This window comes from Protomyctophum parallelum (genome assembly GCF_964188405.1).
Source record: "Protomyctophum parallelum genome assembly, chromosome: 21".
In the NCBI taxonomy this organism is placed as follows: domain Eukaryota; kingdom Metazoa; phylum Chordata; class Actinopteri; order Myctophiformes; family Myctophidae; genus Protomyctophum; species Protomyctophum parallelum.
Window position 1 is genome coordinate 16,005,443 of NC_139713.1, and position 13,737 is coordinate 16,019,179.

The following is a 13,737-nucleotide window of genomic DNA, read 5'->3' on the forward strand; positions in this document are numbered from 1 at the left end:
CAGTGTTAGTGTGAGTGTGTGTGTGTGTGTGTGTGTGTGTGTGTGTGTGTGTGTGTGTGTGTGTGTGTGTGTGTGTGTGTGTGTGTGTGTGTGTGGAGAGAGAGAGAGAGAGGATGAGGGGTATAGAGATAGAGGGGGAAGAGAGGGAGAGAAGGGAGGGAGAGAAAGAACGAGAGAGAATATGTTTTTGGAGTCACATTCTGAAGTGAGTCGGTGCTCTTGGGGAGAGAGTGTATCATGTCACCCTGATTTCATGTGACATAAACCTCTAGGATCTCCTGTTATGTAAGCAAGCTGACGTCCCCCAAAGGGATACAGGCCTACTGAACAAATTCACGTTTTGAGGAGTGGAAACCATGCAAAAAGGAGAGCAAATAAAGTGAGGCAACAGGATCGCTGCGCACAGAAATATATGTATCCAAATTTTTTTTTGCAATGGATATAATATGGATGGAGCTCGATACCCGGAATAACCTGATAACAAGCTTATCGAGTTCCCGGTATCAATATGCTTTTTTGGCGATAAGCCTGATCGATAAGGTGCTCATTATCAATAAAAATTAACAAGCTCCATCCCTAGCAATGAATATGTATAACCCACATACTGTACACACATGCACACAGCCGCACGCACGCACGCACGCACGCACGCACACACGTACATACCCATAATGTAGCATGATTCCACGGAGCACGGCGCACACATGACTGCGGATGGAGTCGTTACCGGAGCCAGAAAACATCATTACCGTCATTACCGAAATGCGTCTCGGCAGCTGGAGCTAAATGTTCCCCGAAGCTCGCGAGTATAGCACAGAACGGCCTCCGTTTCGTAATAAAGCCTCAGCTCCTTTTATTCATAATGGTTTCTATACCCAATCCTGAGGAGGAGGAGGAAAGAGCCCGCACTGTCAGGAGCAGTGTTGTGTTTCGTCGACTAAAACCAATAATATCAGAATACTGATTATAGTATTGATTGCAGCTGTTACAGTTTTTTTTTTTTACTGTCTTTTTGTGTCCAATGTAGTTATATTAACGGTTCAGAAAGTTAACTATAACTAAATGCCTTTGAAATTCAATGAAAAGGTTTACTTTTCAGGATTCCAATTAAAAAAAATATCAAAACATTATTCAGGATTTCAATTTGAATATAGCAAAAAATGGCCGATCTACAAGCTGAAAACGCGTCGCAGCGCGACGCGTTTTGAGCTTGTAGATCGGCTATTTTTGCTACGACAGTATAGTATGCACTGTGGCCCTCTGGAGTGAGTGTGGCAATATTGTGGCCCTCTCCATCGTCAAAGTTCCCCAGCCCTGATCTATAGGATGTCATGAAGGAGGGAGAAGAAAAGGAGCCAGAGAGAGAGACGAGCTGCAATAATGGCATCCCTGCCTCTTTCCTCCAACTAAACTGCAGCTTTTTTCCTGACATGAGTGGATTTGCAATGATCCTCTGATTGGCGGGACACAATCAATTACATGCCCCGTCAGCTTTTTTCTCCCCAACACCCTTTGTTTTAATTGACTTATTCCTCGAGCACTAATCCCCGTCTCATCCCGGGATGCGGCATCCTGGATGCGGCTCCATGCGTGTGTATACAAGAGAGAGAGAGAGAGAGAGAGAGAGAGAGAGAGAGAGAGAGCACAGGGTGGGCTGATCCCGCTCATATAATGCATGCACTGACACACTCTCTGGACGCCAGCCACGCAGGCCGGAGGCAGGACCACGCATGCACACACCAACAACCGCAGGGAGAGAGAGAGAGAGAGAGAGAGAGAGAGAGAGAGAGAGAGAGAGAGAGATATCAATTATGTATGGCTGTGACTTTGCAAAAATTCAAATTACGGAGAATAATGTCGCCTGGCACGTGCCGCTGTAAATGAAGTCATTAGTTCTTTACAGCTTAATTATTATCTAATTGCAAATGATTAAGTAAAACTAAAAGGATATGATCTGGCTTGTAACTCCAGAAAGTTTGCTTTTGGCTCGTACTCGTTGGAGGGGAGTTAGTTCAAGTTTTGCATCTATGGGGCCATTCGCAATGGGAAAAAAGTGTCCTAGCTTGAGTCTTGAGACTTTTAAGTACTAACCTTCCAAAAAGATAGGAAATTATTTTCATCATTCTAAATAGTAACACACGTGTGCTTACGCATGTTTCATGATAAATGCTTTTTATGTGATGTATTCCCATGCTTTTTTGTTCTTGTTTAATGTAAGTCGCTCTGGATTAAGAGCGTCTGCTAAATGCCTATATTGTAAATTGTATGTACAGTATGTATGTACTGTATGTATTTGGTTAAAATGGGTAGGATGTATGTATGTACGGTACATACGTATTCAAGACCCCAATAAATGTTTGTGTTATCTTTTCAGCCCTTTTTTACTGTATTGTCGTACCCGTTTTCAGACTCATAAAAAGTGTTGAATCAATCAAAGAGTAGAGAGAGAGAGAGAGTGAGAGAGAGAGAGAGAGAGAGAGAGAGAGAGAGAGAAGGAAGGGGGGGCACAAATAAATAGCACACTTACCGCTCCTTGAATTCAAGGAAGATCTTGCCCAGTCCGTTTCCTCCAGTGACCATGTTCAGGTCGATGGCCCTCAGCAGAGCAAAGTGGACCTTGATCACATCCTGAGAACATGATGATCAGCCAAGCATTAGAGGTTTCACCATGTACTGTACAGGTCCATGTGTCTATTCATGTACTGTACAGGTCCATGTGTCTATTCATGTACTGTACAGGTCCATGTGTCTATTCTATCCATGTACTGTACAGGTCCATGTGTCTATTCTATTCATGTACTGTACAGGTCCATGTGTCTATTCATGTACTGTACAGGTCCATGTGTCTATTCATGTACTGTACAGGTCCATGTGTCTATTCATGTACTGTACAGGTCCATGTGTCTATTCATGTACTGTACAGGTCCATGTGTCTATCCATGTACTGTACAGGTCCATGTGTCTATTCATGTACTGTACAGGTCCATGTGTCTATCCATGTACTGTACAGGTCCATGTGTCTATTCATGTACTGTACAGGTCCATGTGTCTATTCATGTACTGTACAGGTCCATGTGTCTATTCATGGCATGCATTACCCACCTGACCTACCCCTAAAGCCACTTCCATCCATCCACCCACCCACCCACCCACCCATCCACCCACCCACCCACCCACCCACCCACCCACCCACCCATCCATCCATCCATCCATCCATCCATCCACCCACCCACCCACCCACCCACCCATCCACCCATCCATCCACCCACCCATCCACCCATCCATCCATCCATCCACCCATCCACCCATCCATCCACCCATCCATCCATCCATCCCATTTGAGTTTAAATTAGTCGTTTTTTTTACAGTTGTTTTGTTTTTCACTTTTGTATTAGTTGCACAGTTTAAACTGCCACAGCAAAATAGAACAAGGCGGAGGATATTCCATCAGAGTTGCTCTATTTTTTCGGATGCCAGAAATTCATTTCTAGGTCACGTTGTGTTGCCACAGCGCTGCACTAAATAAAAGATCAGCTTCAACAGATAAGAGGATCATTTTATTCCTGCTTTTCTCTCTCATTCCTTGACCTGTGTGAGAGGAAACAAAACAGTTGCATCCTGCCGAATAATGGACTCAACCGCCAGTGGTGGAAAGTAATTAAGTACTTTTACTTAAGTACTGTACTTAAGTACAGGTATTTGTACTTTGCTTGAGTATTTCCAATTTCCAGTACTTCTACTCCACTACATCTCGGAGCCAAAATTTGTAACTTTCACTCCACTACAATTATTTGAAAACTTTACTATACTAGTTACTTTGGCGATTTTAATTTTGATTAGAAAACATACATTAACCACTATTGCGATAGTTTACTATACTGTAGTCCACTGATGCATTCATCCATCCCTCCCTCCATCTTTTCGTGAAACACAATTCCATCCAAACGTATGTATACATTTCACTCCCTTGAATGGTTACTCACCTCAAGATTGACGAAGATAGCCTCCATGTCTTGCGGACTTAAAACATGTTTCAAAGGGATCATGTAATTCTGTATGGGGTGAAAGACAGTAGAATGGTTTTTAGTGGTGCAACCACTCCCTTACGGAGCTGTGTGTGTGTGTGTGTGTGTGTGTGTGTGTGTGTGTGTGTGTGTGTGTGGGTGGCTGCGTCTGAGCACGAAAACAGCACGGTTGTTTTTCACCACCAGTACAGTGACAGTTCAGTACAGTAACACACGGTAACTCTGTCATTTCTCAACCGTTTCGGACGCGGGGCGGCTCGCCGGAATCGGGCTGGCACCCTGGGTGCTGGTCTGGAAGATTCTTAAGATTTTACACTTGCTGAAAATGTGCACATGCTGAAATTAGCCGATCTACAAGCTCACGACGCGTCGCAGTGAGCTTGTAGATCATTTCTCGCCGACAAAATCAACACTCAGTGGTTTGACAGCATCATAAATGGACCACAGCAGCAGCAGCACACCACCATCACCACCACCATTGTAAACGACCACACAGCGCTGGCGCATCCAAGCCATTAGGAGGAAAATTACACCTTTTATTGAAGGGCAGTTCAATTGGAAAGTTGTGAACTGAAGCACGAGAGAGAGAAATCAATAAGAACATGGAGTACACTGTGGAAAAGAGGAACGGCAACATGCTGCTGCTGCCGCGACTCACTTGACGCGTGCATGTGGTCGTTTGGCAGACCGTGACACAATGCGTGTTGTGGCTATTAACCCATTTAGACCCGAGGCCGATTCTAAAAGAATAAAATGCTGCTAAATCCTGACAGTTTTCTGAAAAATGTTTCTACTGTATGTCAGTGGTGGCGCTCAACCTTTTTCCACGTCAAAGGAGCCCCAGAATTACCTGTATTTGGCTGCCGACCCCCATCTGGAAATGTGTTGTTCCAGGTAGAGACGCTCCGATAAATCGGCCAGCGATCGGTGATATTCGGCCGATATTCACTATTATCGGTAATCGGCATTTTACCCTATCTGTGATCGGCAATTTATACCCTATCTGGAGAAACTGATCTTTTACACCATTTTAAGTGGTATAAAATAAATGTCAATCAGATATACAAGTATAATGTCATTTTGCATCTTTGCGACAGGCCTAAACATTCTCCCCTTCCTTCCCACACACACAGAAACAGTTTTGACGAGGGTTTTGACATATAATCATTTTGGAAATATTAAAATTTGCAACATTTCAGTATCGGTATCGGGCCTATCGGTATCGGACGATCATGAGAAAAACAATCGGTGATCGGAGAACATATATTCAAAGATTTGTGCCGCATTTTCACGATAAAAAAAAAATAGCAGACCTATACGAGCTTGTAGATCTGCTAATTTTCAATAGCTAAAGTATGACACAATGTCGATAGGGTCTATAACGGAGTGTCTTCCTTTGGGATCTACTGTATAGCAGTGGTTCCCAAAGTGGGGTCCGGGGACCCCCAGGGGTCCTTGAGGGAGTTCCAGGGGGTCCCCAGCTAAATGATAGTTAGGAACCAAATGGAGCCGTATGGGTCTGGAAATTTTACAATATACATCGGGGGTCCCAGAGGTAGAAATGCCTTTGAATGGGGGTCTGTGGCCTAATTCAGGTCAAACCTGGTGTTCTTGGAAATGAAAATAGTTGAAAATCACTGCCAGAGCCGTAAAAATCTTCTCTTATGGGGGTTCCTTGGCATATGTTTTCGAATGGGGGTCCGCGGGCTAATGAGCGTCAATGTGGGGGTCCTTGACATGAAAAGGTTTGAGAATCACTGACCTATAAACAAGTGTGCACAACTTAACCCATTCTGACCCGAGATCAGATTCTAAAAAATGTCTTCGTAGGCTACACTCTCAGAGTTACAGACCCATAAGGGTCCATTTGGTTCCAAACCATCCTTTAGCTGTGGAGTCGGGACCCCCTGGAACTCCCTCAAGGACCCCTGGGGGTCCCCGGACCCCACTTTGGGAACCACTCGACTTACAGTACAGTATCATAACCACAGTATCACTGGCATATTGCGACGGGTTATTGCTGTGCTAATGCTCACAGAGGCAAAACTTCAGCTGTTGTTGCACTAATATAATTTCATGCTTGTCACCTTCCATCATCTTTAACGATAACAAATAGATCAACTAAAAAATGCAATGCTGAGGTGACAAGCTTTATTAACCCCCGTCTCAATTAAGCTTAACGAGTCCTCCGTTCGCAAGAAGGTTATTCTCGTTAAATTTCTTGTTTGTCTGGCGCAAAATGCACTTGGTTTTTAATGAAATCAGTGGAGCAAATTACCTCTAGTCATGTCTGTGGAGAATGATGATCTTAGCAGCTATGTGTTAGCAAAACAAATATTGAAACAAAGCTAATTGTTATCTAAATACCGCTAAGTGACTTAGTGTGTATGCCTGTGTGTGTGCGTACCTGTGTGCGTGTGCATGCGTGAAGTGCATGCAAGTGCATGACTGTAACGTGAGGGTGGAAACCTCATATGTCCAAAACGCTTACATACAAGCTCATATACAAGCTCAGGACACGTCGATTCGCCTGGAACAACAATTTTTTTCAGATGGGTGGTCCACGGCCAAATACAGATAATTCCGGGGGTCCATGACATGAAAAAGGTTGAGCACCACTGAGATATTCAGAAAACTTTTAGGATTTGGAAGACTTTTTTTTAAATGTTCTAAACTGCCTCAGGTCTAAATGGGTTAAACCACGAGGATGAGAGGTTCCTTGCCTGACAACAGCAAACGATATATATATATATATGGATATATATCTACGCGTGAAACCCTGGGGGGGGGGGGGGAGTCCGTCTCGCGGTGTGAAACCATGCTAATAATAATTAATAACCGCAAGGTCGAAACGTTAGTCATTTTTGTATACTCAGCACCTAAATAAAAGGCTCTAAATGTCCGTGCTGCTCCAGTCTCTTCTCCTTATGCAATAATTAATAACCATATCGATCAGCTCCCCTGACATTTTGTGCGCTCCCCGGTGGGCGGAACGTGCCGATAGCTGACATTTCCACGCTGTGTGCCACTTCCCGCGGGCCGGCGTGACACCCCCGCACGCACATCAACGGATGCGTACGCGTATGTGCATGCACACACAATGCGAGTACTTGCGCAGCTACTTATAGATGCGTATACGGATGTGCATGCAACACGTCATAGCCAATCGCATCCTTGTACACGTGCTTATTTAGATATAACGTCCATCCCTGACGTACATATCTCAGTCTTAATACATCTGCTACTTTTAACAGCCTCGTCCCGACGCTATTTGGAACCACGTACCATAATTATGCACCTTACGCACCTGTATGTGTATGTATTTCACACTACCCATATCGGTACACTGTGTGTGTATGTATTTCACACTACCCATATTGGTACACTGTGTGTGTATGTATTTCACACTACCCATATTGGTATGTGAACTTTTATCCATTTCCGCCTTTCTTCAAAATGGAGCTTATATTATATGGCAGAATGTCACCCATTATCTTTTCACACCCGTTGTACAGCCCGTGTAAATCTGTGAGAATGAAGTTGAGTTTGCACACGCGTGCGCGCACACACACACACACACACGCGCGCACACGCACACACACACACACAGTAGTATACCAACCTTCTCAATGTCCTCCAGGGTTTTGTAGTACTTTGCTTCCGTCTCCTGGATCTCCACTAAGCAGCAGTTTCTCTTATCGTCTTCCGTCATGCCCATTTTCTGCCGTGGAGAGAGAGAGAGAGAGAGCGAGAGATAGAGGAATAGACTGGTGTCACATGACATAAATTACACATCGTTTACCATTACTGTCTGTGTAACTATTGAGCAGCCCCCCCCCCCCCCCCCCCGTGGTACATCTTGCATAGTAGCCTATTCAAAGCTAATCAATAGTCAATCAATAGCTTGGATCAATAGCTTGATTGGTAATTGGTTAACATGACGGTTGCCAGTTGGGAATATATAGGGTTTTAGACATTGACTACTTAAGCACTATTTTAGCACTATTTTTAGATTTTAGAGACATCATCTCTATGACCACATCCCCAGCTGTGGCGATGGCTGTCACCCGGGCCCAGCAGGACATGACATGACCGTATATACCATCTGACAGGAGGATGATGAAGACACACAGACAGAGGAGAACAGCAGAGCCTTAGGGGCTCCGGTCCGGTCCGGTCGGTCGGTTTGAGCAACGACCACCCGGCCAATAACGGCCAGCAGGGGAGAGAGAGCGAGTCCACCAACCAAACCTCACTGATGTTTAATTGTTTGGCCGCCTTTGCGGTTTGACTGGCGTCTGCCTTTGTCCCGTCCTTGGAGCTGACGTCAGCCACGGTGCTGACGTCACCCCCAGGTTGATGTCACCCCCCGAGGAGTCAGACTCCAGAAGGCCCCAGATGGGGGCTTCCTCATGCAGTGGTGGTGGGAAAGTACACTCATGTCCAAAAAGCCCAGAATTGATTTTGAATCACTCGAGTAAAAAGTACAATAGGTGTCATTTATTGGTATAGCGAGGGCGCTTCTCGTCTAAAAGGGCCTTTCAAAACGTGAAGCGTTTTTTGCGCAGAGCACTGGTAACCAGTAAAGCGTATTTACGTGAGCGCGGTCCCGTGAATTTGTTGCGCGCGTTGCTCGTTTCGTGCACGCGCCCCCCGCGACCCACCAGACTCTGGGATTCTGTTTAGCTTTTATTTTACGCTTGCGTTGTCGCGCCTCCTCTGTAGCAGACCTGGAGGAGGCTTCTCGTTCATCCAAGGCAACAACGGGTGCGTTCCTCGCTTCCCGTTTTTAAAGGCCCTTTACTGGTATCAATTTATGTACTTAAAGTACCAAAAGTTGAAAGTACTCATTGTGCCATTTCAAGTTTTCAAATGTATAAAATCATGTTATGCGACGCATTGTGAGCTTGTAGATTGTCTATTTTCAAATGGACCGCAATGTATATAGGGCTGCAGTGGTTAATGTTTTGTAATAATAAAGAAGATATTTTGGATCCGAGATGTAGCGGAGTAGAAGTAAAAGTATTGGAAATTGGACATACTCAAAATTGTACTTAAGTACAGTAAGTAATTTGTACTTGGTTACTTTCCACCACTGGCTGTCACCCGGTGTGATGTCACCACGTGGGCGGAGCCGCAGGTGGGGGTTTCCATCGCGGCCTCACGCAGGGGTTCACTGCTCTGATTGGCTGCTCGTCTCCCCCCCCCCCCCTCCCCCCCGCGGGACACCGCAGAAAAAAAACATTTTGAGTGAAGACGGAGATTATAGCAGATCTGCAAGCTCACGACACGTCGCGGCGTGACACGGCGGCAGCGTATAGATCGGCTCTTTGGAGATGTGTGAGTCACAGCGGCCAGTTACTTACCTGCATGTATCTGATCTGCAGCGTGGGAAAGGCAGAGTGAGTCAGGGGTTAGACATAGAGATAGCGTCATGGAGCCACTGATAATGCCATCATGCAAACACCCTGCAGCTTGGCCCCCTCAACGCACGCACGCACGCACGCACGCACGCACGCACGCACGCACGCACGCACACACACACACACACACACACACACACACACACACACACACACACACACACACACACACACACACACACACACACACACACACACACACACACACACACACACACACACACACACACACACACACACACACACACACACACACACACACACACACACACACACACACACACACACACACACACACACACACACACACACACACACACACACACACACACACACACACACACACACACACACACACACGTGCCCCATCTTCCCCTCAAGCTATGATGACAGCATAGACCACACACATTGACGGTCTGGGCAGGAGGTGACTATAGTGGGGCACTGTGTGTGTGTGTGTGTGTGTGTGTGTGTGTGTGTGTATGCGTGCGCACGTCTGTGTCTGTGTGTGTGTACAGTACATGCACATGAGTAAGTGTCTGGTTGTGGGGGCTGTGGGTGTGAGGAATCTGCATGTGTGTTTGGAAATGTGCATACATGTGCAATCGTGTGTGTGTGTGTGTGTGTGTGTGTGTGTGTGTGTGTGTGTGTGTGTGTGTGTGTGTGTCTGTGTGTGTGTGTGTGTGTGTGTGTGTGCGTGTGTGCGTGCATGTGCGTGCGTGCAAGAGTGGCATTGTAAGGAAGGACATTTATAACGACTGACTTAGTATGAAAATTGTAAACATACTTCATCCATTCTTATTTCTTTGTGGATTTGGTGGGGAAAGCAGTGGCATTTTGAAATACAGTCATCATCAAGCCAAATAAAACACATCCCCGGGTGGACTCCTGGTCTGACACTGAGTGGATCCACTACTGAATCCTTTACTTTTTACCGTAGGTTTTTACTCTCAAGTCTCAAACGGCGCCATTTTTGTCAACAGTGAGAAGCATGGACGTTATGGACGTTATGAAATGAAGCATGGACGTTATGGACGTTATGAAATGAAGCATGGACGTTATGGACGTTATGAAATGAAGCATAGACGTTATGGACGTTATGAAATGAAGCATGGACGTTATGGACGTTATGAAAGGAAGCATGGACGTTATGGACGTTATGAAATGAAGCATGGACGTTATGGACGTTATGAAATGAAGCATGGACGTTATGGACGTTATGAAATGAAGCATGGACGTTATGGATGTTATGAAATGAAGCATGGACGTTATGGACGTTATGAAAGGAAGCATGGACGTTATGGACGTTATGAAATGAAGCATGGACGTTATGGATGTTATGAAATGAAGCATGGACGTTATGGACGTTATGAAATGAAGCATGGACGTTATGGACGTTATGAAATGAAGCATGGACGTTATGGACGTTATGAAATGAAGCATGGACGTTATGAAATGAAGCATGGACGTTATGGACGTTATGAAATGAAGCATGGACGTTATGGACGTTATGAAATGAAGCATGGACGTTATGGACGTTATGAAATGAAGCATGGACGTTATGAAATGAAGCATGGACGTTATGGACGTTATGAAATGAAGCATGGACGTTATGGACTTTATGGACGTTATGAAATGAAGCATGGACGTTATGGACTTTATGGACGTTATGAAATGAAGCATGGACGTTATGGACGTTATGAAATGAAGCATGGACGTTATGGACGTTATGAAATGAAGCATGGACGTTATGAAATGAAGCATGGACGTTATGAAATGAAGCATGGACGTTATGAAATGAAGCATGGACGTAATGAAATGAAGCATGGACGTTATGAAATGAAGCATGGACGTTATGAAATGAAGCATGGACGTTATGAAATGAAGCATGGACGTTATGAAATGAAGCATGGACGTTATGAAATGAAGCATGGACGTTATGGACGTTATGAAATGAAGCATGGACGTTATGGACGTTATGAAATGAAGCATGGACGTTATGGACGTTATGAAATGAAGCATGGACGTTATGGACGTTATGAAATGAAGCATGGACGTTATGGACGTTATGAAATGAAGCATGGACGTTATGGACGTTATGAAATGAAGCATGGACGTTATGAAATGAAGCATGGACGTTATGGACGTTATGAAATGAAGCATGGACGTTATGGACTTTATGGACGTTATGAAATGAAGCATGGACGTTATGGACTTTATGGACGTTATGAAATGAAGCATGGACGTTATGGACGTTATGAAATGAAGCATGGACGTTATGGACGTTATGAAATGAAGCATGGACGTTATGAAATGAAGCATGGACGTTATGAAATGAAGCATGGACGTTATGAAATGAAGCATGGACGTTATGAAATGAAGCATGGACGTAATGAAATGAAGCATGGACGTTATGAAATGAAGCATGGACGTTATGAAATGAAGCATGGACGTTATGAAATGAAGCATGGACGTTATGAAATGAAGCATGGACGTTATGAAATGAAGCATGGACGTTATGGACGTTATGAAATGAAGCATGGACGTTATGGACGTTATGAAATGACGTTATGGACGTTATGGACGTTATGAAATGAAGCATGGACGTTATGAAATGAAGCATGGACGTTATGAAAGGAAGCATGGACGTTATGAAATGAAGCATGGACGTTATGAAATGAAGCATGGACGTTATGAAATGAAGCATGGACGTTATGAAAGGAAGCATGGACGTTATGAAAGGAAGCATGGACGTTATGGACGTTATGAAATGAAGCATGGACGTTATGAAATGAAGCATGGACGTTATGAAAGGAAGCATGGACGTTATGGACGTTATGAAATGAAGCATGGACGTTATGGACGTTATGAAATGAAGCATGGACGTTATGGACGTTATGAAAGGCGAGTCAAGCAGCCTCTGTCCAGACTGAGCAGCGCAGTGACATTTTCAGGTCCGCGGAACACAGCGAATCAGGCTGGAGAACCCAGGCTATAGAGATCCAGGGGGTCCCCAGCTAAATGATAGTTTTGGAACCAAATGGACCCCTTATATAGGGTCTGTTAACTCCGAGAGTGTACAAATATATTGTACACGCTCAGAGTTAAATTGAACGAATGTATATCGTTTTTTTATTCTCCACCTAACGCAGGTCAAACTGGGGGGCCCTTGAAATGAAAATGGTTGAAAATCACTGCTAGACTCGAGCCGCAGACATCTTGTCTTTTGGGGGTCCCTGGCATTATATTCTCAAATCCGCAAGCTAACGAGTATCGTCTTGGAAGGTCCTTGACACGAAGAAGTGTGGGAACCAGGACTCTATACGGAACAATGGGAACGGACATAACAAAAAAATTGAAACGTCAAACATCATCCTAACAGGACAACAATACACACGCAACCATCAAAGGAAGCACCGAGTGACACACAGAGACACCGGCGACAGTCCTCTCACCATTGGTTGTCGAACTTCCACCTTGATGATGTCCTCATAGATGTCATCGCCGTCGTCCTCGCACGGAACGCAGTCATAGATGTCATCCTCACCCAGGTCGTGCTCACTGGGGGACAGAGGCGCACACACACGCACACACACACACACACACACACACACACACACACACACACACACACACAGTTAGACACACTTTTACGGCTCCATTTTGGTTACATTTGTACCCTCTCAGCGGCACAACATAAGTAAGCCTTATCGCCGAGCCATAAGGCCCGCATCTTCTGTTTCTGTAGCGTGAGGCAGCTTGATGTACAGTCAGTGCAAAGTACACCTCACTGGACATGACGCTGGTATGTCGCAGGGACTTACCCCCCCCCCAATCCAACACTTGATGCCGAGTGCCGAGCCATTTGAGTCTTTGGTGTGACCCGGCTGGGGATCGAACCCCCGACCTCCCAGTCCCAGGGCGGACACTCTAACCGCAAGGCCACGGAGATGGTTCACAGCAGCAGCAGCACGACATGGACACAGTAAGGCTTTGACATTTGCAAAGACGCTGAGGAGGGATAGCTCTTTCACTTGCTTAGCCTTGTATACGCTCAGTGTATAGCTGCCATCCAGCCATAACTTTCATGTCCCACGCGGGATTTGAACCTGGGTCCCCGTCACGCACGAGCCCCCCCCCCCCCCCCCCCCCCCTGTCACGCATGTTACCGTTAAGCTGTATGATAAAGCCGATATTGGCCAGCTCACATGCTCACAACCATTTTTTGCAATAGGGCTAAATTGAGGTAATACATTTTATAAAGTAGTTTTGTACGTGTGCGCGTACCA

General features: G+C 45.2%; 1 protein-coding gene across 3 annotated transcripts in view; it reads right to left on the reverse strand.

Moving 5' to 3' along the window:
* The window catches only part of vav2 (vav 2 guanine nucleotide exchange factor), a 279,748-nt gene that overhangs the window by 44,185 nt on the left and 221,826 nt on the right, over positions 1 to 13,737 (reverse strand). For all 3 annotated transcript variants that reach the window (XM_083793516.1, XM_083793515.1, XM_083793514.1), the window contains exons 5-8: positions 12,904 to 13,009; positions 7,648 to 7,746; positions 3,984 to 4,052; positions 2,528 to 2,628 (exon numbers count right to left, since the gene is read on the reverse strand). In XM_083793516.1, coding sequence (XP_083649642.1) covers positions 2,528 to 2,628; positions 3,984 to 4,052; positions 7,648 to 7,746; positions 12,904 to 13,009 — 375 coding nt within the window. The remainder of the gene's footprint in view (positions 1 to 2,527; positions 2,629 to 3,983; positions 4,053 to 7,647; positions 7,747 to 12,903; positions 13,010 to 13,737) is intronic.